This window comes from Protomyctophum bolini, assembly GCF_963924005.1.
Source record: "Protomyctophum bolini genome assembly, chromosome: 9".
In the NCBI taxonomy this organism is placed as follows: domain Eukaryota; kingdom Metazoa; phylum Chordata; class Actinopteri; order Myctophiformes; family Myctophidae; genus Protomyctophum; species Protomyctophum bolini.
The window spans coordinates 7,987,593-8,014,323 of NC_137870.1; the positions used below are offsets into that span (position 1 = coordinate 7,987,593).

The 26,731-nt window shown below is 44.5% G+C and overlaps 1 protein-coding gene across 1 annotated transcript; it reads right to left on the reverse strand.

Annotated features, from left to right (window-relative positions):
• Positions 1 to 225: 225 nt before the first annotated feature.
• mpzl3 (myelin protein zero-like 3) lies at positions 226 to 26,731 on the reverse strand. Its single transcript, XM_080771904.1, has 6 exons — positions 26,505 to 26,731; positions 20,798 to 20,964; positions 3,478 to 3,691; positions 2,333 to 2,489; positions 1,769 to 1,838; positions 226 to 380 (listed from the first exon to the last, which is right to left on the reverse strand). Exons 1-6 carry the CDS (start codon positions 26,701 to 26,703, stop codon positions 300 to 302), a joined length of 888 nt encoding a protein of 295 aa, XP_080628030.1. The 5' UTR covers positions 26,704 to 26,731; the 3' UTR covers positions 226 to 299.

Consider the following 26,731-nt stretch of genomic DNA (forward strand, 5'->3'; position numbering starts at 1 on the left):
TGTGTGTGTGTGTGTGTGTGGGGGGGTCCCTGGAACAACATATTTTCAGATGCGGGTCCGCGGCCAACTACATATAATTCTGGGGGTCCTTGACATGAAAAAGGTTGAGCACCACCGACATAGAAACATAGGATTTTCTGAAAACTTTTAGGATTTAGAAGACTTTTGTGTGTGTGTGTGTGTGTGTGTGTGTGTGTGTGTGTGTGTGTGTGTGTGTGGAGGGGGTTGTATCCAGACAATCCTTAGCCTCCCCGGGAGCTGGTGGGCGCTGTTACCTCTCCCGGACACCGGGGGGAGCTCTAGCAGTGGGACTCTGCTACGTCCTCCTCGTTGGGAGGTCTCTGTTTGAGGCTGTACAGTTCCTCCTCATAGTCCGAGTCCTGGAGGGTGAGACAGGCAGGCTGGCAGTCAGACAGGTTGTATATAGACAGGCAGACAGACAGGTTGTACATAGACAGGCAGTCAGACAGGTTGTATATAGACAGGCAGGCAGTCAGACAGGTTGTACATAGACCGGCAGTCAGACAGGTTGTACATAGACAGGCAGACAGACAGGTTGTACATAGACAGACAGGTTGTACATAGACAGGCAGACAGACAGGTTGTACATAGAGAGGCAGGCAGACAGACAGGTTGTACATAGACAGGCAGTCAGACAGGTTGTACATAGACAGACAGACAGACAGACAGACTTTCACATGAATAGAGAATAAACAAACTGTCACACACACACACACACACACACACACACACACACACACACACACACACACACACACACACACACACACACACACACACACACCATGTAACATTAATCATGTGAGAGGCATCTGGCAGACATGTTTCAATAAGTTATTCATGGGTTGAAATTAAAGTCGATGCACGATATTGAAATCGTGACCGATATCTGATCTCTGATTATTTGCAGGGTCATATCGGCCGACACCGACATCATGACGTGAAATAGACACTCTGCCGATTGGCTCAGACACTATGACGTAAAATTCTCCATTCACTGTCAATGGGAATTTAATGTTTGTGGACGGTAACTAGAAGCTGGATGTAGGAGGGGCCCTCAATCATCATCATCATCTTTTCGATGGCAGTCGAGATCATGGATTTCACAACGCCACGCCAGACTTCACGGTCCTTCATTACCATCCCCAGTTCCTGCTTACTGATGTCCCTATAGCGATGACATCAGGGAACGACAGTTTTCTACCTCTGGTCTGCTTTTAGAGGCAGGATTCCAGAGAAGAAGGGAAGATATATAACCTCATTGTCAGCTCTGTGTTCTGTGTTCTTCTGGATCGAACTAGTGAAGAAACACGGGGAAGGTTGCCGTATATTTGATCAGTCGATGGGTGGCTCTTCCAAGACAGATCTTGCGCTCTCATTAGAAGGCCGGTGTAAGTGCCATCCAACCGTTTCTCTAATTAATTTGAAAGTGTCCATGTCTCGGAGCCATAGAGTAGAATCGGCTCAACAGTAAATGATGGTAAATGGTGCATTTATATAGCGCCTTTATCCAAGGCGCTTTAGATAGATTACATTCACCCATTCACACACACATTCATACACCGATTGCGGCAGAAGCCATGCAAGGTACCAACCAGCACATCGGGAGCAATTTGGGGTTCAGTGTCTTGCCCAAGGACACTTCGACATGTAGACAGGAGGAGCCGGGATTCTAACCGCCGGCCCATGGATCATTGGATGACCTGCTCTATACCTCCTGAGCCACAGTCGCTACTGTAACACTTACCATCAGATATAGCTCACAGCAGTTCATCTTCTTCTCCTTGCCTCTCATGGACTTGACTGCGTATTCCTCCCTGGAGAAGGAACAGGAGGAGAGGACACTGCATTTAGCCGCATGGATCAACACAATGTAGGCATTTAGCAGACGCTCTTAATCCAGAGCTGGGTATGGCAGGATATGGCAGCTGCCATAGATTTTACTTTAACCCATTCTGACCGGGAACCCCTTTTGGTGTTAGCATCATGTTATGCTTTAGCTATTGAAAAATAGCAGATCTACAAGCTCATAGCGCGCCACCAAGTGGCGCGCTACAAGCTTGTAGGTCTGCTATTTTTGAAAAATCGAAGAACGACTGACATTTTTTAGAATCTGATCTCAGGTCAGAATGGGTTAATCAGACCAGTGTGTCCCCAGTGGAAACCTTGTATGAATCTGATCTCAGGTCAGAATGGGTTAAAAAAAATAATGTCTCTTTGTCTATCTGTGTTCAGTTGATTATTCTGCCTTAACTCAGCCTTCAACCTCGTTTATGACACCACCCCCGGCCACTGATTGGCTCAGACTCACCCCTCGGTGACCTCTATGGGCGACCTGTAGGCTTTGGATTGGCCACGCTGCGGTGACGAGCAGAGCATGCGTCCAATCAGGCCCAACGTGATGAGAGCCGAGGGAAGCAGCACGAACGCCAGGAGAACCGCCACGTCGCTGAACCTGACGGAGGGGGCTGGGGGTGAGACAGGCAGAGAGACAGACAGGTTAACACTGGACCTGACGGAGGGGGCTGGGGGTGAGACAGGCAGAGAGACAGACAGGTTAACACTGGACCTGACGGAGGGGGCTGGGGGTGAGACAGGCAGAGAGACAGACAGGTTAACACTGGACCTGACGGAGGGGGCTGGGGGTGAGACAGGCAGAGAGACAGACAGGTTAACACTGGACCTGACGGAGGGGGCTGGGGGTGAGACAGGCAGAGAGACAGACAGGTTAACACTGGACCTGACGGAGGGGGCTGGGGGTGAGACAGGCAGGGAGACAGACAGGTTAACACTGGACCTGACGGAGGGGGCTGGGGGTGAGACAGGCAGAGAGACAGACAGGTTAACACTGGACCTGACGGAGGGGGCTGGGGGTGAGACAGGCAGAGAGACAGACAGGTTAACACTGGACCTGACAGAGGGGGCTGGGGGTGAGACAGGCAGAGAGACAGACAGGCAGGTTAACACTGCCTGTCTGTGGGAGGAAGGGGGGGTTAAAAGTGTACCTTTAGGGGTGACAGTGAGCACCATGTGGGAGGAAGGGGTTCAATATCTACCTTTAGGGGTGACAGTGAGCACCATGTGGGAGGAAGGGGTTCAATATCTACCTTTAGGGGTGACAGTGAGCACCATGTGGGAGGAAGGGGGGTTAAAAGTGTACCTTTCGGGGTGACAGTGAGCACCATGAGGGAAGAGGATGGGTTAAATGTGTACCTTTAGGGACGACAGGGTTAAATGTGTACCTTTAGGGGTGACAGTGAGCACCATGTGAGAGGAGGGGGGGGTTAAATATCTACCTTTAGGGGTGACAGTGAGCACCGTGTGGGAGGAGGGGGTTAAATATCTACCTTTAGGGGTGACAGTGAGCACCGTGTGAGAGGAGGGGGTTAAATGTGTACCTTTAGGGATGACAGGGTTAAATGTGTACCTTTAGGGGTGACAGGGTTAAATGTGTACCTTTAGGGGTGACAGTGAGCACCGTGTGAGAGGAGGGGGCCCCGTGCACGTCGGGGGGGTTCCTGACGGAGCAGGTGTAGGTCCCGTTGTCGCTGAGCGTGGCGTTGATAAGGGCCACGGAGGCGTCGCCCCGCGCGGGGCCCCCATGCCACTGGACACGGTCCTTAAACTGACCCTCTGTCGCTGGGAAGGCCCTGGACGAGAAGTGGAAGAACTGGACACACACACACACACACACAGACACACACAGACAGACAGACACAGACACAGACACAGACACACACAGACACACACACACACACAGACACACACACAGACACACAGACACACAGTTAAACTAGAGAAGTGGAACAACCACAGTGGTCGGGGGGGTAGGACCAAGGGATTTGGGATTTGTTTATAAACATTTTGGTATTTGTTTATAAACATTTGTGATTTGTTTATAAACATTTGTGATTTGTTTATAAACAATTTGGGGTTTGTTTATAAACATTTGGGATTTGTTTATAAACATTTGGGATTTGTTTACAAACATTTGGGATTTGTTTATAAACATTTGGGATTTGTAAGTCTCATGGAGGGGGTAGGACCACTACCAGTTTACCTGTAGTAAGTCTCATGGTCGGGGGGGTAGGACCAAGGGATTTGGGATTTGTTTATAAACATTTTGGTATTTGTTTATAAACATTTGTGATTTGTTTATAAACATTTGTGATTTGTTTATAAACATTTTGGGCTCTGTATAATATGTTGCCTAGGGCCTCAAAAGGCCTAGAACCGGCACTGAACCACACAGTTAAACAGTTTGTAACGATCGTAAAACGATTTTGAAGTCTCATTAATCGTGTAACGTAAGGCAACCCGACCTGGAACGCATTCTGTATGACCTTAGCTTTTAGTGTAAGAACTGCACAACACAACAGGAACATGTGCCAATCAGACTAAGGGCATCACAGACTAAGGGCCGATTCATACTCCTATTTTAGAGCCGAATAAAAGTCGGTTCGGCGCTGTAGAGCACAAGAGTACAATGTGACGTCATTTGAGGTTCGGGGGGGCGGGTACCGTCCTAAAGTCGTCTCTTCGGTGCTACTGAAAATATCTGACGAGCCGAAATCATTTCGGCACTACAGCGCTGAAACAGCGGTAAAATAGGAGCATGAATCGGCCCTTACAGGAACATGTGCCAATCAGAAGCAGCTTTATTGTCACATCACAGACTAAAAGAGTGCAGGGTGAAATGTGTTATTCTCTAATTTCACTCTACACAAATGGATTCGCAAAAAAAAAATAAAAAAAATAGCAGATCTACGTAAGCTTGTAGATTTGCTATTCTTTGGTGAAACGATCCCATCAGAATAAAGATGCTGGGTGCCATTTGGTTAATGGAGAAGCTGGATGAAGTTCTGTCCAACTCCCTCTCCACCACATTTCATTCACCATATAGGGCAGTCGTTTTGGCGACAGAAATCTTTTCAATCCACATTATTTCCACTTTTCTCGCTGCGTTTTAGAATACATCAGGCTGTGGGTGTCATGTGACCAACGAGCAGCCCAAGCTGCGTGCACACTTCATGGAGGAGACTCGTACTACAGCAAACACACACACACACGCGTGGCCAGCGTCACCTTGAAGAGATTATTGTTGCATTTATTGCTACCATGTTTACACAGTACTCGCACGTCGTTGCTAGTGGCCGTTAGCTAGTATATGATGGCTTCATAAAATACAAAACTGAAGCTTTACTGCTTCCTGGTTTTATAGAGCCGTCCGTCCGTCCGTCCGCCTGCCTGTCACTTAACACCTCTTGTGCTAAGGACTTTACTCTTTGCTCTAAATCTACGTCACTCTCCATGGTTTTGATCAAAACGGCAATGTTCTGACCTAAGTTTTCTGAAAAACTTCAAATATTTATATAGCAGCATCACATCTTTTTATTTTTTTAATAATGTACATACTGTACAGAACCCCAAAATGAAGAGTAGTCCCCGGCGCAGTTGGAGGAAACACATGGACTCAAAGGCCTTGGAACGTCTCGGGATCCCCCAGGAGTAAGTCACTAATGTTGCTCTGGAGAGGGAAGTCTGGAGCTCTCTGGTGTGGAGCTGTATCCGACTACGGATAAGCGGTTGAAGATGGATGGGTGGATTATTCAGGTATCATCCTCTCTGAGTCTCTCTCTCTCTTTCTCTCTCTCTATCTAATCAAAAATAGCAGATCTACGAGCTCTCAGCGCATCACAATTTACAATTACAATTTAGGCATTTAGCAGACGCTCTTAATCCAGAGCGATTTACGATAAGCAAAAACAAAAAGCTTAGTGCCACGCTGTGAGCTTGTAGATCTGCAATTCTACAAGCTGTGAGCTTGTAGACCTGCAATGGTTTTAACACACAGCGCTAGCCATGCCACCCATGTCACTGCGCAGAGGGCTGTAGTGGTGGCAGAGTGGCAGAGTGCCGCCACTAAAACGGCATAATATATAATGACATTTATTGTGATTGAGCTTTTCAAATGGGTATTCATGCTCTGTTTTTCTTCCCTCTCCCCTGCTGATATACGACCGGCTAGGAGGTACCCATAAAAATAAATAAAATAAAAATAAGCACCGGGCCAAAGCCGCTAATGAAATTGGACCGAGGAGCGAATCAAACGCCCTTAACCCATTCTGACCTGAGATCAGATTCATACGAGGTTTCTACTGGACACACACTGGTCTGATTAACCCATTCTGACCTGAGATCAGATTCTAAAAATGTCAGTCGTTCTTCGATTTTTCAAAAATAGCAGACCTACAAGCTCGTAGCGCGCCACTCGGTGGCGCGCTATGAGCTTGTAGATCTGCTATTTTTCAATAGCTAAAGCATAACATGATGCTGAACACCAAAATGGGTTCCCGTTCAGAATGGGTTAAGGAAAAGGAAAAAAAAGAAAAAACGATACATTCACATTATTGTGTTGTGTCTGTGAGCTTGTTTGTGCAAACAGAGGGAGTGAGAGTGACAGAGAGAGAGAGAGAGAAGTGTGTGTGTGTGTGTGTGTGTGTGTGTGTGTGTGTGTGTGTGTGTGTGTGTGTGTGTGTGCGTGCGTGCGTACATTAGCAGTACTAGTATTGATACTTTTACTTAAGAAAATAATGCAAGTTTTTTTTTCCAACACTGGGGGAGGGGGGAAGGGGAGGGGCTTTGCCACAGTCCAGGGCAACGGGTTCGTTCCGTCTGCCCCTCGTTTCTGATGTGCACACACACACACACACACACACACACACACACAGCTGAGCACAATTTAGGCATTTAGCAGACGCTCTTAATCCAGAGTGACTTGCGGTAATCAAGAACACCACATGGTAATACATCAAATATACATAGAAATAGTCGTCAAGGGTTATAAGTATAAGCCAAGAACATAACATCCGTCTAACAGTAGAATATCTGTACTGGTTAAATAAGGGTTACAATAATATTAATAAAAATACAAAATTAAACTGTGTGTATTCCTGTGTACACTATGTAGAATGCTATGCTAGTACCCTCACAAAAACATGCAGTAATCCTGGTCACTAAACTGCCTCCCCCTGGCCAGCCGGGGCGCCTGATGGAGGGGAAAGGAACTGGTTGGAATAACGTGTTCCTTCCACGCGCTACGTCCAACCAGGGAAACTCCCCCCTGTCAGGTGTAAAGGAGCAACTTGGACACTCAGGCATGAAGGAAGCATGAGTTCAAGTCCGTTTCTCTCCCCAGGTTGGCGGAGGGTGTGTAGAGCCCAGGATCACAGTAGATGATTGGCACAGGGGTGAAAAATGGGTTACAAAATCGTGGGATAAAAAATATATATATATATATTAAAAAAAAAGAATGCTATGTCTACACACGCACTACTTTGTCTTACGACGGAGTCGGGCGCTCGAAATAGCCGATCTACAAGTTCACGCCGCGTGGCATCTGCACCACATTGTGAGCTTGTAGAGCAACTAAGCAACTGAACTCTGTCGTACGATGAAGATGATAATAAAAAAGGTATGGCACACCCCCTACGTATATTCTACTGTTAGACGCTATATGCAATTGGTGTATTACCCTGTGTTGTTCTTGCTTACTGTAAATCACTCTGGATTAAGAGCGTCTGTTGCTCTTGCTTACTGTAAATCACTCTGGATTAAGAGCGTCTGATGAATGCCTGAATTGAAAATTTGCACAAATAAAATATAAGCGGCTCAGTGGCCTTGTTGTTGTTGTCAAGCGTATCTGGTTGAGCGGTTTGGGGTTCCATTTCCACGGCTGGGTCATACCAAAGACTATATAAGAATTAAACTATAGGGGTGTTCATAGTTAATATTGTTGATCGAGCAAGACTCAGAACCCCTGATTGCTCCCGATACGCAGGTTGGTGCCTTGCGTGGTTTCCTCCGGCATCGGTGTATATGAATGTGCGTTTCTTTTGTCTTCATGTTTTTGTTTTGTTTTTTCCAAACAACAAAGAATGCGAAGTGGTGTGAGCTTTTCCCGTTGCACGACTGTCTTCCGCACAAGTCAAGTTAGTCGTGGTGGCGACTGAGAAACTTGACTCCATGCGGTCCTCAGTCATAATGCTCTCTCTCTCTCTCTCTCTGTCTATCGCTCTCCCACATCCACTTTGAGGGCTAACCAGAACTAGTACATTTTAACCCATTCTGACCGGGAACCCATTTTGGTGCTAGCATCATGTTATGCTTTAGCTATTGAAAAATAGCAGATCTACAAGCTCATAGCGCGCCACCGAGTGGCGCGCTATGAGCTTGTAGGTCTGCTATTTTTGAAAATCGACTGAACGACTGACATTTTTAGAATCTGATCTCAGGTCAGAATGGGTTCATCAGACCAGTGTGTGTCCAGTGGAAACATCGTGTGAATCTGATCTCAGGTCAGAATGGGTTAATGACCAAACCCAACAGCACTCCATATGTCGGTCAAAGAGCCACAACTGCATTAGCCTCTCCTCCACTTAGTCCATTGAGACCCGGTTCTATACACATCTTGAACGTTTTCTAAAAAGAACCCTATATGTTTCTATATCCGTGGTGCCCAAACGCGTTTTCATGTCAAGGAGCACCAGAATTATCTGTATATTTGGCCGCCGACCACCAATCTGAAAATTGTTGTTCCAGGGACCCCCCCCCCCCCCCCCCAGGGACCCCCCCCCATAAGCAAAGATATGAGTTCAAAACATTCATTGGAAAGAATATTATATTCCAAAAATGTGAACACGTTTTTGCAAAAAAAATAGCAGATCTACAAGCTCGTGCCACGCTATGAGTTTGTAGGTCTGCTATTTTTTCCAACAGCTAAAAGTATGAAAACAATGGTTACACTGGTTAAGAGCTATAAAGTGACACAGATGCGTTCCCGGTCCTTAACCCATTCTGACCTGAGATCAGATTCATACGAGGTTTCCACTATAGACACACACTGGTCTGATTAACCCATTCTGACCTGAGATCAGATTCAAAAAATGTCAGTCGTTCTTCGATTTTTCTAAAATAGCAGACCTACAAGCTTGTAGCGCGCCACTCGGTGGCGCGCTATGAGCTTGTAGATCTGCTATTTTTCAATACCTAAAGCATAACATGATGCAAAACACCAAAATGGGTTCCCGGTCAGAATGGGTTAATGGGTTAGCAGTGAGTGCTCCTATAGGAAATAATATACTGTATGCACACACGGTTAGGAGCAAGACCGCAATCTATGGATTCTGGAACGTCACGCAGCCAGCCCGCGGTCCAAATGGAATTACCACGCAGCCCGCACTTTATCCCATTTTGGACGCGAACCCCTTTTGGTGCTAGCATTATGCTATATGCTTTAGCTATTGAAAAATAGCAGATCTACAAGCTCATAGCGCGCCACCGAGTGGCGCGCTACGAGCTTGTAGGTCTGCTATTTATTTATTTAAATCGAAGAACAACTGACATAGAAACATAGCTTTAACAGAAAACTGTCGGGATGTATAGAAGACATTTTTAGAATCTGATCTCAGGTCAGAGTGGGTTATGGCCCTATTGCTGCTGCTGGCTGCAAATGGAGAGAGAGAGAGAGAGAGAGAGAGAGAGAGAGAGAGAGAGAGAGAGAGAGAGCGCGGTCCGCTCGGCGTGCGTCGAGACGTGTGGGGTTACACACACCGCCGAATGCACTTATAGAGCAGGGCTGGAGGAAGCCATCCACATTATCAGCAGTGGTGGAGAAAGTAACTAAGTATTTGCTCAAGATAGTGTTGAGCAAATGGGGGTGTGTGTGTGTGTGTGTGTGTGTGTGTGTGTGTGTGTGTGTGTGTGTGTGTGCGTGCGTTGCGTCAGTGCAGTGCAGTGCGGCGACAGTGGCTCAGAGGTAGAGCTTAGAGTATATATATTAATAGAGACGTCCACATCCACTTGCATTAAGTTTCTCAAAAGCGCATGAGACGATTTCACTCCTCCTTCCGGGTAGGAACAGAGTGCATTCTGGGATGGATTGCCCCAATAACATGAACGCGCGGGCCGTTGGCTATCATTGCGCCGTTTGGGCGCGTTCACGTATGAAACATATCGTTCACATGTCATGGGCCCAATAACATGAACGTGCGCAATGACAGTCAATGGGCCATCGCTGGCTCGAGCTGCAAATTCCAAATTTGGCCACTATGTCGATTTCGCCTCAGGGTTTCCTCCCGGTGTCGTCTCCATTAATATATACTCTAAGGGGTAGAGTGACCGGATGGGAACCAGTTCGATCCCTGTGGGCTCCCCCAGAGTTAGTGTCGAAGACGTGTCCTTGAGCAAGACTCTGAACCCCTAATTGCTCCCGATGTGCAGATTTGTGCCTTGCATGGTTTCCTCCGGCATCGGTGGGTGAATGTTTGTGTGAATGGGTGAATGTAATGCACAATCTATGTAAAGGTGTGTGAATGTTTGTGTGAATGGGTGAATGTAATGCACAATCTATGTAAAGGTGTGTGAATGTTTTTGTGAATGGGTGAATGCAATGCACAATCTATGTAAAGGTGTGTGAATGTGTGTGTGAATGGAATGCACAATCTATGTAAAGGTGTGTGAATGTGTGTGTGAATGGGTGAATGTAATGCACAATCTATGTAAAGGTGTGTGAATGTGTGTGTGAATGGGTGAATGTAATGCACAATCTATGTAAAGGTGTGTGAATGTGTGTGTGAATGGGTGAATCAGGGGTGCCCACACTTTTTTGACTCAAGAACTACTTTTAAACTGACCAGCTCAACAAGATCTACCCACCCCAAAAAATATTATCCCATTGCTGAAAATAGTTTTAAACAGTTACCTGAGGCGTTAGATATAAGACAAACACACTTAGAATAAGCAAATAGAAGAGCAAAAGTTTATATATATATATATATATATATATATATATATATATTATAACTTTGTAATGTTTGTCTGCAACGCTCTTAAAAACAATGTATTGCTTTGTGGGTTTGAGCTGACAGGTCTTTTTTATGTCAATCAATCAATCACCTGAATTCAAGAGGCAGATGCCAAAGATTGTTTTTTATTATAAATATTTTAGGGGCACGTCATGTGGTCTACTTGCACAGCCTATGTGATCTACTGGTAGATCTGGTATACCTTTAGGGCACCCCGGGCCCTGGCCCCGTGAATGTAATGTACAATCTATGTAAAGGTGTGTGAATGTGTGTGTGTGTGTGTGTGTGTGTGTGTGTGTGTGAATGAATGAATGAATGAATGAATGAATGAATGAATGAATGAATGAATTTTTATTTTCGTGTCTTGTCAATTAAGACCCATCCCTTACGGGATTATAAGACACCAACAACATAAATAAACAATATCACGTTCACTTCTCACACAGAAGTTACACAATTGATCAAAACAAAGAACAGAAATATACATTATCATAAAATAAAATAATATAATAAATAATACATCACATATAAGTTTTCTTTGTCCTTATGTCCCAAGCTTTCTCTATATATTCTGCTAATGCAAATATCTTTTGTTCAAAAATCCATCTCAGTCGCTCTGCATCACTTAACCACATCAAATCTATATTTTTACATCTGTTAAATAACTTTTGACGTAGCTCATGATACAACGGGCAGTAGAAAAGAAAATGGAACTCATTCTCAATATCATTTATGTCACAGTAGGTGCAAATACGTTCTTCTTCTGTAACTCCTCTATACCTCCCAGTCTCAAGGTGCAAGGGCAAGATCCCAGAACGAAGTTGGGCACATAGGGATCTTTGTCTTTTGGATAATGGGGCACAGACGTACTTTTCACTAGCATAACAGCTTTTTATCGTAACAAATGTTCTCAACTTTGGTTTGTACAATATGTCCTGTGACCATTTGTTCTGAAATAAACTATAAAGTGTGTCTTTAACCATTGAGATGTTTACAACCCTGTTATTTAGAAAACTGTCATGTAACCCAGTACGTACAAGAGTGTCCTCTATTGCACTTGCCCATGCACCTTTTACTGATACATCCCAGTTGAAAATCTTCCTAGCAACTCTGTTCTCTGGCATTCTGATTAGTCGGTTCCATAAGGCCATCATGCTGCCTCTCCACCTTATCTCACACGGCTCCCAACCCATGTCTCCTGTTATTGCTAATACAGGCGCAAATTTGTGCACTCCTAAAAAGTACCGTATGGCTCTATTCTGAACCATTTGTCCCTTCATATTCATGTTTGAGCCCCATATTCCCGCCATATAATCCATGACAGGGCAGACACACGTGTGAAACAGTTTGGAGTAGGCAGCATATCCTAAATCACCCAGCTGTTTAGTTTTGGCTATTATGCCACCTAGGGCCCTACCTGCAGATCCTGCCAATACCGATGTACCATATTCATAAAGTAAATGTTCATCCAAGTTAAGACCCAAATATTTGTAATTTTCAACATACTGTAATTTGTGTTCTCCTAGCTGGAACTGAAAATCACTCCTCTTTGTTCTGATTTGTCTGAAATGCATGATCTGGGTTTTACTATGATTAACTGTCAGTTTCCACTTTTTACACCACTTTGCTGTACACATCAGCATTGTCTGCAATTCATTTTCATTTTCTGCTACTAGAATAATGTCATCTGCGTACATCAAGATATCTAGTTTATTACTGCCATCATAGTTTAAACCCAATTCCAGTTGTTTAATTTCCTTTGCTAGATTATTAATGAATATTGCGAAGAGGGTCGGGGAGAGACAATCCCCCTGCTTGACACCAGATGGCGTTGGAAACCACCCTGAGCTGTATTCATTTACTCTGACACAAGCCTGAGGTTCTTTATACAGGGACTGTATTGCCCAATAAAACGTTCCATGGATACCCACTTCCAGTAGGCGATAAGCTAGTAAATCACGGTTGACAAAATCAAAAGCCTTCTGAAAATCGATATAACAAGCAAAGGAGGACTTGTTTTGCATTATCCTATCATTAACTACTGTAGTAATGGAAAATACATGATCAATACAGGCTCTAGCCTTTCTAAATCCATTCTGCTCTTCAACAAGAAGGTTATTTTGTTCTAGGTAATTTGTAAGTCTTGAATTAAGAATTGAGGTATAAACTTTATATACTGTGCTCAAAAGACTAATGCCTCTGTAGTTTAAGGGTATTCTGGGGTCATTTTTGGAAGACTTCGGTATTGGGCTTACAATAGATTTATACCAAACTGAGGGAATAGTACCTGTTTCGAAACAAAAACCAAATAGAACATAAAGTGCCTCTGTGAACCAGGTATTCTTAAGTATTTCATTTGTTATTTCATCAAAACCAGATGCTTTGCCCACCTTCAGGGCCGCAATAGCAGTTTTCACCTCCTCAATATTAATCATCTCATTTAGAACATTTCCCCGATCAAGAGTGGGGTGAGGTGACTGTTTTTCCAGCTGGGATTTAAGTAAACAAATGTGTTCAGCAAAAGCTGCGTCAAAATTCTCTCCCTCTTGTTTCCCTGAAAACAAGTCCCTAAAGCATCTTTCCCATTCATTTAACACCTGTGGAATGTCAGAAATGAGTTGTCCTTTATCATCATATACCTCCATTGGTATTTTCTTATGCCTTTTTGGTCCGAGTTTGTTGATCTGATCCCAAAAACGTTGTGGATTGGCTGCATGCGTTTCTTCCAGATGCAAGATATATCCTTTATTATACTGCCTTTTAAAATAACGTAGTCTTTTATCAAACATATTTTGACTTAACTTATAATTAACTCTATAATGTTCTCTCTGAGTCTTATCTCCTTTGTATTTTAAATAGGTATGTTCTGCATTTCGCATTGCCTTCCATAGATCATTCAACTCCTCGTTCCAAAATGGTTTATTTGGTCTGTGACTCTTATTTTTGAAGTTAGACTGACCCTTATTCCTTTGACCATTTCCCAACTCCCCATATAACAGATTACAGACTCCACTATACCAGTTATCAAGTTCATGTTGTGTTTTTTTAATTGTCTGCATCTTATCAACCTGCTCTTTTAAACATTTTTCCATTTTGTCAGAACAAATTTGATTTGGTACACATCTACACAATCTACGTTTAAATGTCATGTTCACTTTATTTGGTTCGTGGTTAATTTCCTCACTACATATATCTGCTTGCAGGGGCCGTGTGGCAAATTTTAAAAATAATAATGAATGGTCTGGTACACGGCACCTATTACTAATTAAATCAAAACATTGACAGTCCGAAATGAGTTTAGTTGAGGGTAATACCTTAAAGTCTAAACAGGAGCCCAGACAGTCAAATGGTACTGCAATATAATCAACTACAGCCCGTCCTTTTGTTGAAATTGAGGTAAAGTTGTCATCAAGGGGATTTATACGACCGTTTAGAACACACATTTTAGAGTCAAGCAGAAATTCCAAAAAGGCTTCACCGTGTCGATTTATACAGTCATCAATAGAGTGACGTAAGGGGATATTATCCACTTCATTTAAATAGTCTGAGTGTCCCCCAATACGGCTGTTGACATCTCCGCAGACGTATATCGCATCAAGGTGTGAAAATAAATACATTTGGCTTAATAAATGGGCAAAGAAGGAAGACGCATCTCTACCCCAATGGGACATTTCTGGTGGTAAATAACATGAAAACAAAACAAAGCTATAATCAGAGGGTTTGTGCGTAAAACGGATCCCTATAATTCCATCCACTAATTTATCAACTATTTCTATTTCGAATATACTGAAAAGGTATGACTTGATAAATACACCCACACCTCCTGAACCTCTTGGTGCTTTAACGTGTGTCTTTCTATTATGTCCATACCAAACATAACCCTCTAAATAAATATTTTGCTCTCCAGATAAATGAGTTTCGTTTAAAGAAATTAAATCAGGTGATAAAGATATTAGTACGGTGGTGCGTAACCTACTGTTCAGATCAGTCCAGGCATTAATGTTCCAGTGAGCCAGTGTTAGTGTCTCCGGTAGGGGACGGGTAGCGCCTCAGTCCTGATGACTTTCCTCGTAGGCTTGAGCCGTCTCGCTCGGCCCAGGTTCATCGTGAACGTGAACCCGAACCGTCTCAGCAAACTCCGACCCCCCCGACCGATTCTCTCTCCTCCGTAGGCGTCCATTTCCAGCAACAAAGAAGTCTGCGCCTCCCGGGATCTCCTTGAGCAGCGTTTTAAAGTTGATTTCGATCAGCCTGTTAGTGTGAGATTTTGCTGATCTCATAAACACTTTGGCGAATTCCGGTTGATCCCGTAGTCCCTGCTTTTTCCTTAGTAGAGCAATCTTCTCCTCCAGTGAGCTGAACTCGGCCTTCACCAGCCCCGGAGCCCTTCCGCGGCTGCGCATTCTCTCCACCGCAACAGGCACGGCCTCACTGTCGAGGCCCTTCGAAACAAGCCGCAACACCTTCAGCTGGAGATCTTCCCCGTCGTCCTCGGAGAGACCCGTTATGACAATCGACACGTCTGGATTAAACCGTGGCTTGCATGCGATGTCGGATCCTCTCTCTATCTTTCCTTCCAAGACGTCAATGCGTGTTTCCAGGCGCCCGATCTCTAAATCCATGTGAGCGCGTATCTCTCTGCTTTGTTTAGACATCTCGGCCAGAACCTGGTCCTGATTTTTCTGAATAGTTGATTGAAGTTGATCCACTTTGCTGTTGAGTTCTTTTCTGATGTTTCCATTCATCTCATCTATTTTTGCGGTAAGCTTTCTGAGCTCTTGTGCAACATTGTCTTTGTCTTTATCTTTGGCCATATCTGCGGTGATTGAGTCCCCGCTGCTTCTTAGCGTTCTGACTCTGTCCATAGACCGAATGCCTCACGGCACCGACAGCATAATATTGCAAACAAGTTAACTGAAAAAGCAAATCGAAGTTGTAACTATTAAACTTTTTCCAAACGAACAAACAATTCGGAGCACTGGCGTGCGGCGTGCAGCCTCTGTGCACCGGAAGTGTGTGTGTGTGTGTGTGTGTGTGTGACTGTGAATGGGTGAATGTAATGCACAATCTATGTACTAGGGTTGTGTGTGTGTGAATGGGTAAATGTAATGCACAATCTATGTAAAGGTGTGTGAATGTGTGTGTGTGCGTGCGTGCGTGCGTGCGTGCGTGCGTGCGTGCGTGCGTGTGTGTGTGTGTGTGTGAATGGGTGAATGTAATGCACAATCTATGTAAAGGTGTGTGAATGTGTGCGTGTGCGTGTGCGTGTGCATGTGTGTGTGAATGGGTGAATGTAATGCACAATCTATGTAAAGGCATGTGAATGTGTCTGTGAATGGGTGAATGTAATGCACAATCTATGTAAAGCACCTTGGATAAAGGTGCTATATATAAATGCACCATTTACCCCTTACTGTGTGCTGCAGTGCTTTTAGTTAGTGTATGTTACATGCTGCTCCTGCTACTCTCTGCTTTCAGCTGTATGTTACATGCTGCTCCTGCTACTGTCTACTTTCAGCTGTATGTTACATGCTGCTCCTGCTACTCTCTACTTTCAGCTGTATGTTGCATGCTGCTCCTGCTACTCTCTGCTTTCAGCTGTATGTTACATGCTGCTCCTGCTACTGTCTACTTTCAGCTGTATGTTACATGCTGCTCCTGCTACTGTCTACTTTCAGCTGTATGTTACATGCTGCTCCTGCTACTGTCTACTTTCAGCTGTATGTCACATGCTGCTCCTGCTACTCTCTGCTTTCAGCTGTACTGCCCCCGGCTAGCCCTCCCTGTGGGGGGTGAAAAGAGGAGCACAGCCTCTCCCCCACACAAGACACCTGCAGTGCCTCCTTGTGGACACACGTGCTAACTGTGGGTACTTAGTCAGAGGATATTAATACAATCTGGGAATACATTTCTTACCGAGAACTTTCTTCACCAATGTGTTTGTAAGGGTGTCTACTAACATATCCCACATTGGTTTCTATATTCCACCCTAGGGGATTATACCCTAGGGGATTTTTTTTGACAGCTGCTGAAAGTTGGGGTACCATCAAGAAGCAATATAAGGCAACATTTTCTAAATTTCATTATTCATGTGACATGTCAAACTAGGGTTTTTTTCATGATTCTGAATCCATTCCAAGCATTAGTTTTGCACGAAAAAAAACTCCTTGGGTTACAAACGGCCATAGTGGCTATATGGTTGAATTTAGCCCAAGGCGTGTTTTTCATGCAAAACTAATGCTTGGAATGCATTCAGAATCATGAAAACCCCCTAGTTTGACATGACACATGCTACTTAAAGCATAATGAAATGCAGAACATTTAGCCTTATATAGGTTGTGGATGGTACTAGGGGTGGGTCCCGAAACTCTGGACCAAGCAGGTACCGAACCGAACACGCATGGGTACCGGCCCACCCATTACAATAATTAAATTTCGGTTCTAACTATCGGTTCCTACAGACGTGCGCAGTCACGGCCCCGCGCTAATTATGTATTTATTTAACAGCTAAATCCTGTTGTAAGTAAGGAGTAGAGTAGCTGCAAGCGTCTCTCTCTCTCTCTCTCTCTCTATGCAGCATTGACGGGGGATGTGGGGGTGGGGGGGATCGTTTGGGGATAATGTTTGCGCTTCAGCCAGTCAATCAGTGAGACAATAGCACGCAGTGCTATTGTCTCAGTGATCTGCGAAGGCCACATCAAAGGCAGAGTCTCACAGCTGTACAGAGCTGCTGGCTCATCTGACTGCACTCCCAACGCACGCAAAGCAAAGAAAGAATCACTTCTGTCTGTGACAATAACAATTCTCACAGTTTGAAATGTACACTGTGTGTGTACGTGTGCGTGTGTGTGTGTGTGTGCGTGCGTGCGCGTTGCAGTGCTCCTCAGTCAGAAAGGCTTTCTTTTCTTATTGTCAAAATGTGTTATTATTACTCTTCATGTGACCACCGCGCTCTGACTTTAGGTGCGTTACCCATTCAAAACATATCAAATAAATAACGGTAGTGGGTCGCACACACCAAGACTGCAGTTCAAAACATTTATTTCATTTTGAACAGGGGACAAACGTTTCGGCTTTTAAAGGAGTGGTGACATAGTGCAGGTGCATAAAATCACCGCTAATCACCTCACATCACACCCGGTGGGTAATCTGGGTAAACTGTGTAATAAAGTCTCTGTTAGCAATCAACAATGTGACTAGCAATTACATCTCAAAATATACATATAGAGAGAGAGAGAGAGAGAGAGAGAGAGAGAGAGAGAGAGAGAGAGAGAGAGGAGGGGGGCAGTATTGCAGATGTGGTGCTCCCTGCTTTTAAAAGTAAAGTGAGCAAAGGCTCATTCATTTATATAGGAGCCACACAGTGGAATAGCCTGGAATCCATAATAAACTGACCTCCAATTTGAGGACATTTAAACAGAAGACTAAAAAATGGCTACTGGAAAAGGTTCCCCTATAAAGGGATGGATAGGGATGTACTTGTTGTGTTGTGTTGTGTATGTAATGTATATGTACTGTTATGTATTTGTGAAGTATTTTAAAGTATTGTTCAGTTCAGTGTGAGAGGACCCCAGTGGAAATAAGTCTTTGGAATGTTGTATTATGATTGCTTTTCTAAATAAATCAAATCAAATCAAAAATCCCTCCATCAAAAAGTGGGCCCCAGAGGCGAGGTGCATGGGCAGGCCCACCGGTGAATTGGAGGGGATCTCGGAGCAACGGTGGGCCCCAGAGGCGAGGTGCATGGGCAGGCCCACCGGTGTCTGAACTTGACCTGGCATTACATCACTGCATGCTGCATGCTAATATAGCTATGATGACATCGGATATATGTCATCAGACCTATGATGTCACCAGACCTATGAGGTCATCAGACCCTGTGATGTCATCAGACCTTTGATGACATCAGACCTATGATGATGTCATCAGACCAGAAGGCCCAAACCCAGACAGAGGGCGTCCCTATTTGGAACGTATCGGTGTTATTTTACATCTTAAATGATTCTCCTATACCTATATACTTATACTTTAAATATTCAAAAATAGCAGATCTACAAGTTCAATATCACTGCACTGTGTGTCGTGCTACGAGCTTGTAGATCTGCTTGTAATTTTGAAAATGTGTAAAAATTGTTTTTAATGTGAACAGTTTTAATTTAATTTTTAATGAGGGTCCCTGGCTGGAATAAAACACTTGGAAATGAGGGGGTAGGCCATAATTAGACCATCATTAAAATAAAATTATGTAAATTGTCCACAATCTACACGCTCACAGCATCTTGACACTCTGTTTTCAACAGAATAATGAACATAGATGAATGAGAACAATTCAGGAGATCATGCCAAATAATTGTTATTATCTAAAATAATTGCAATTAGGCAATTTATATAATAATTGACACAGAATCTAGACGGAGTTGTGAGCGAGGAAGAAGAGCGGTTTCAGGACTCAGGACTCATGCAGGAGGAGTGGTTCACTCTTTGCACAAAGACGGACGTGGGAAAACCGTGACGTCAGAGCAGACACGCCCGTGACAACCGCCGTGCGTTCCCACTCCCAGTAGGCGTTGAGAGGGCAGGGCAGCTGTGATGAAATCTAGAGCAAACTCTACGCCTGGAAACTCAGCTACACACTGTGCTGTGTTTGTCATAGCAGGACAAAAGAAAATACTTCTGTGTGACACAGCTGCTTTATCAGTGTTGCACACAAGCCTTTAGATCGTGGCTTTCTACACATGTTTACACTACAATGAATACTGCTATTAAACTCTGCCATAAGAATATCTCCGTTATTCTTACTCATGGTCATGTGTCTTCTCTAAAACACCCTGGACAACGCTCCACACGTCCCAGACTCTTCTCCCTTATCTAAAACATCCTGGACAACGCTCCACACGTCCAGACTCTTCTCCCTTCTCTAAAACACCCTGGACAACGCTCCACACGTCCCAGACTCTTCTCCCTTCTCTAAAACACCCTGGACAACAATCCACACATCCTAGACTCTTCTCCCTTGTCTAAAACACCCTGGACAACACTCCACACGTCCCAGACTCTTGTCCCTTCTCTAAAACACCTTGGACAACAATCCACACGTCCTAGACTATTCTCCCTTCCCGAAAACACCCTGGACAATGTTCCACGTGTCCTAGACTCTTGGCCCTTCTCTAAAACACCCTGGACAACGCTCCACACGTCCCAGACTCTATTTGTGTGACTGTATTGACCAGAGTTAATGTTTACTGTGTTTATGTCGATCTCACACAAGTGGCTCTGGATAAGAGTGTCTGCTAAATGTTTAAATTGTACATTGTCATTGATGTAAACGTCCACACATGCTGAAACGACCACTGTGAATCGACCGGAGAATCCACCCGGTTGCCATAGCAATGCTAATTCTAATCCACGTCCCCCCCCCGTAGGCTATGGGAACATTACGACCCCCCCCCCGTAGGCTATGGGAACATTACAACCCCCCCCCCCCCCCGTAGGCTATGGGAACATTACAACCCCCCCCCCCCCCCCCCATAGGCTATGGGAACATTACAACCCCCCCACCTGTAGGCTATGGGAACATTACAACCCCCCCCCCCACCCGTAGGCTATGGGATCATTATGACCCCCCCCCCCCATAGGCTATGGGAACATTACGACACCCCCCCCCCCCCATAGGCTATGGGAACATTACAACCCCCCCCCCACCCGTAGGCTATGGGATCATTATGACCCCCCTCTAGGCTATGGGAACATTACGCCTGATGAAAGTCTGATGACTTTTAAATCGCCACATTCGCCAAGCTCGACAATAAGCCGATCTTCTGCAAGCTCGTAGCTTGTAGATCGGCTTATTGTCACTATTTGGGCCTCGAGCTGGAGCTCTAGACGTCGGGGAAGCAGCGCGCTGTACTCACGATCTCCGGAGGCCCCCCGCTGGGCGGGCGGTAGGACCAGTCCACGGACATCTTACTGGTGGGTCTGCTGGTGGAGACGAAGGTGCAGGACAGGCTGACCGAGTCCCCCTTGGAGGCGTGGAGCTCTGGGGGAGATGTTACCGTGATGGAGGACACCGAGGAGATGCCTGGAGGACAGAGAGAGAGAGAGAGAGAGAGAGACATGCAGATGTTACTGTGATGGAGGACACTGAGAAGGTTAAAGGAGAATTCCAGACCAGCGCTTTTCTTGCAGTAAAAACTCAGAGCTATTCATACGATCGTGATCGATCATACGGTAAACCACTAGGTACGTAAATGTACGTCATCTGCGCTTAACCGGTGGATTGGACTTGATGTTAATCTACGTCAACGGTGTGGTGAACAGATATCACGTCACACAGGCCTTCATGCTAAAATATATAACCTCACGTACAGGTGGCATATACTAGTCCACACAAGGGGAATCCACATACACTTAACTCTTTTGTTTTTGCTAGGTACGTATATATGTGGACCTCCCTGGCCCCCCCCCCCATCTATGGGACATTATTTGCTAGGTACTTACTGTACATAGTCGTACCCCCCAGCTATGGGACGTTATTTGCTAGGTACTTACTGTACATAGACAAGATGCAAGTTCCAGTTCCAGTCCATTTTCAGTGAAAACACTCTGAACTGGTTCAATATTAGATGGTTAAAAAAAAGCGAAGCGGTTACACCCCGGTGCAGAACAGGAGTGAGAGAGTGAGAGAAAGCAGAAATAACAGAGGGGGGGGATGGATGACACAGCGATGGGAGGAGAACGGGAGAACAGGTTGTAAACAATGCCTTTCTTCTTTTGTTTCTGGCCCAAAACTATATGGAATGAACTTCCCACTGCAGTCAGAACTGCAGACTCACTCCCCATCTTCCGCCGTAGTCTGAAAACCCACCGCTTCAGACTCCATCTTGGCCCGTAGCACTTTCCGTAGCCTGGACGAACTTACAGGCGCATTGCAAAAACTAAATTATGTAATTTAGATAACATATTAATTAATTAATTAATAATTAATAATTATGTAGATTATGCATGACTCTATAGTGTATACTCATAGTACTGTACAGATAATTTACTGTTAGACGGATGTTAGGTTTTTATCTTACTTATGATCCTTGATGACTATTTCTATGTATGTGATGTATTACCATGTTTTGTTCTTGCTTACTGTAAATCACTCTGGATTAGGAGCGTCTGATGAATGCCTACATTTTAAATGGTATACTAAGAACAAGGAGTTTGTAAATGAGGCTAAATTAGAACTGTAGACAAACAAGGATGGAGGGTGCTGCAGGCTCACATGAACACAATGATTAACGAAACAAGCATTGACGGATGAGGGGCTGCATTACTAGTCAATAAATATATAAATACCCTTCTCTCCTCAGCCACAGGCATGTGTGTTCATTACAACCCACACACACACGACAAGCGATACCAAGAGAGAGAGAGAGGTGTATGTAAATCTCACAACAAACAGCTGTGGTACGAATTTGAAAGTCTAAACGGAACCCCTCCTGGCCAGAGAACCAGAGTGCACCTCCTCCTCCAGGCCTCTCTAAGAGGAACAGAGTTTTCTCCATCAGAGTTCACCTCCTCCTCCTGGCCTCTTTAGGAGGACCAGAGTTTTCTCCATCAGAGTTCACCTCCTCCTCCTGGCCTCTCTACGAGGAACAGAGTTTTCTCCATCAGAGTTCACCTCCTCCTCCAGGCCTCTATAAGAGGGCCAGTGTTTTCTCTAAAGCCCGGGTACGGTACGGCCCGAGAGGCATTTCACGTCCAGGCGTCACCGTCGTACAGATAGCGTGTTTCACACGTACCCCTGCGGCAGAATGTCCGACAGAACACGTGCCTCTGCGTTTCTCTGTGTTTGTCTGACTCCTTCTCATGACCCTAGATCCCTCCTGTGAGAGAAAGGTCGCACGAACAGCCCGGCCGCCACAGAGAGAGAGAGAGAGAGAGAGAGAGAGAGAGAGAAGCTTCACTGTGTCTTGTGTGCTTTAGACGAGTGGTTTTCACCCTTTTCATATCAAGGTCCATTATTTATGGACCAGCATTTGATGAGATTCGGTCTCTCAGACGCGAAAACCAAAGAATATTTTGTTATCGTTGGATAACATTTTGTCCACAATTCATTCCATGCTGTATTGAATTGATGTTGGTACCATTAGGAGAAATAACAGACGCACGCTGATCAAAGTAACAATTATTCTACATTCTCTAATTGCGTAAACTTCTTGTAAATTAAGTGATGCAGATGTTTAACAAAAACATAACTCGAGAGCGTAAAATGAAACAACATTAATGGACCCATATGGGTCCATTTGGTTTAATTTCACGCTCTCAAGAGTTAAAGGATCTATAAGGGTACATTTGGTTACAAACTCCATAATTTAGCTGGGGACCACCTGGAACCCCCTCCCGGACCACTGGTTGAAAACCCCTGCTTTAGACCACACAAACACACAACCTTATTCAATATTCGCGCCGTCTATAAACACAACAAGACCAGATATCTGTCTAGTGTCTAAACACCTGAACGTGGCCAAAGCGCTCTCTGTCTTCTGGTCTGCGGAACGTAAAATAAGAGCACGGTTTACCTAGAATGTGCTTTTTTCACTGTCTGTATACTCAAAAATGAACCCATAGTTATAATCATAACAATGTATTAATAAAGAAAATAAGAAATTAGACATTTATCACAGCCCGAGAAAGCAAAATATAAATTTAAATAAGTGTTAAATTCAATGGTAATTAAAATTCTATCTATAATTTTATGATGGACAATGTACTTTTTGGGAGAGTGGGAACATGAACATGACCTGTTCTTGCCCGACCGGCAAGTGCCTCTGAGACCTTAGCGTCAACCCCTCGGCGAGTAGCAATGCCACACGTAAACATACGAGCTTGTAGACCGGCCAACTCGTTGTGCTAGGGACCACCTGGAAGGCCCTCAGGGACCCCTGGGCTAGCCTGGGGGTCTGCAGAGCACGCTTTGAGAACCATGATTGCAGTGAACACACAGTGTTGATGTGCAGACGCAGAACACCAGCCTGCGGGCTCAACAGGGTCCTCACAGACAAACGTACGTATGACTCAGCCAGGCAGCTAAATGTTTGGAACAAATCAAATGATCAGATGTGTGTAACACCCGGGATTCGAACCTATAGGTCTCCTGCGTGGAAAGCTAACATCTTAACCACTAAGCCAAAGGCTGTGCCTGTGGCTCAGGGGAGATATTAAGACTTTTGAGGCCATTAGGCAGAGACTGCGATAGTGCTGCACGACAAAATCAAATGTGAATCTCGATTTACCTCCACAAGAATTGAGACTATATGATTCACATTTTTTTCCCCTGAAAATATGCATATAAAAAAAACATAAGAGTAACTAAAAATCTATTGGACAGCCAACTGTAGTGCTGCACGATTCTTCACAAAATGAGATCGTATGCAGGGCGTCTGAATCTGGATCTTTTTGTGATTAATTGTGCAGCACGAGTCTGTGAGCCACTCTGCTACACTTGTATAGCATAACAACTATTCCCTGCACGACATGTATCTACGTATGGGCTAGACGCTCATGCGTGGTCAATGGATCACATGATTAGCAGAAGGGAGATGGGTATATGCATTTTTTCCCACCTCCTAAAACGTCACCCCACTGACCCCAGCATGCTATGTAAATAGCGCATAGTGGTCGAACACGCACACCACTGATATGGGCAGGCCTACTCCAAAGGGCAAAGGGCAAAGTTCAGTAACTGCTAGTTTTGGGACGCACCGACTTTTTTGTGTGTCCCAAAATGGTCAAAATTAGCTTCCACAATTTTGGGGGGGATAAAGAGAGAGAGAGAGAGAGAGAGAGAGAGCACAGTTTGCATGCGGTTGCAGCAGGTATAGTTTGAACTCTCTCCTTGGCACAGACTGAGTCAGTCAGTCGTATCAGAGCACATTCCAGTTGGCAGAACAATGCCAGCCCAGACGCCTCTGGTCCTGTTCTGACCTGTACTTTTACTTTATTTACTTTACATGTCCGACTCTAACCTCATTTCAACACACACCGTTAACCAGCACAGCCCTGGGGTAGGCTGAATGCTTCCAAAACAGAACTGATTGAAGTATGCATTAACAGTTTGCAGAATTACAGTACATTTCAAGCACAACTCAATACAAAAACTGTTTGTGGACGACACCATAAAGCATTACCCTTGTTTACAACAGGGTCCACCGTTTTCAATTCATCCTAACATTTAGAGACGTACAAATTATACACTTATATATAAAAACATATACAGTGAGGGGGAAAAGGGGTTGGTGGGGGATTCAGATTTTACAGGGGCCAGTCCATAGGTGCCCGTCCGTAGGTGCCCTTTGAGAGCGGTTTTGAAGGAGTCAAGGGATTTGCACGTCTTAATGACTGTTGGTAGGGCGTTCCACATTTTTAATGGGTGTCTGACTATAACCTATATCTATATGTAAGTATGCCACATGTCAGTCTGTCCTTTCAACACACAGCCCTGCCCTAGGCTGTACACTAAGACCATGAGACCAGATTCTACAAATGTCTTCAAGACCTGAAAACCCCATGTTTCTATATCAGTGGTGGTCAAACCAAAACCTTTTCATGTCAAGGACCCCAAATAGTAAATGTATTTGACCGCCGGCCCGGACCCCCATCTGAAAATAATTATGTTGTGCAACTATAGGAGCCAACTAGCCAAGGGACTCAACTGCTATAGTATAAAATAAAGTGGCCTACAGTAGGCTTAGCTACACCATATTTATAGAATACCGGTAGATGAGTGCCTGACTATAACCTATCTTATGATGAATTGAACAAGGTGGACCCTCTTGTAAACAAGTGTAATGCTTTATTGGGTCGTCCACTCACAGTTAGGTTTTTGTGTAGGTTGAGTTGTGCTTGAAATGTACTGTAATTCTGCAAACTATTAATAAATACTTCAATCAATCAATCTATTTTGTACATAGGTTTGTCCGTAGAGTAGACAGATACACTATAATCCCCCCCAGGGGGTCCATAGATATGTTGCCTGTAGTGTTACATAGTATCCCACCTACCCACCCACCCACTGTATATTGGCTATATATAGAAGTGTATATTTGTAGGCCTACATCTCTTATGATGAATTGAACAAGGTGGACCCTCTTGTAAACAACAAGTGTAATGCTTTATGGTGTCGACCCTCACAGTTTTTGTATTGAGTTGTGCTTGAAATGTAGCTACTGTAATTCTGCAAACAGTTAATACATACTTCAATCAATCAATCAATCAATCAAAGCCTATTTATCAAACAGGGGGGAAGGGGGGTCCGTAGAAGAGTAGACAGATACACTATAGTCCCCCAGGGGGTCCGTATACATGCTGCCATTTTAGCGGCCTGTAGTGTTAGTATCGGTTAGGTTCGGTTCACTCGCCCCGGCCACAGCGTCAGATAACAGCAGCCTTTATTTGCCCCTTTATTAGTTTACCTTCTCTGTATTTGGGACGTCGGTAACTAATAACAGACTTCAGGCTCCCGATAATAAGGGGCTACAAACAAACAGCAGCAACTTTTACTGTTCACTTCAGTGTGTTTGGAACTATAATAGGTTCGGTTCGGTTAATCGGTTCCCACTAACTACTCACCCCATAGCGTCAGATAGAGCAGCAGCACTGTGTTCAGCGGCGTGGAGGTTCTGCTCGTTGTTGGTGTTGTTGTTGTTGTTGTTCGTCGCATTGTTGTGACTCCTGAATGGTTCCGACGACGAACGACCATAGAATCCAGTTGTTGTTCTTGAGTTAAACTGTGGTTCGGTCCATGTTGTTGTTGTGATCGTATTGTCATGATCTGAGTCTCTCCGTGTGTGTGTGTG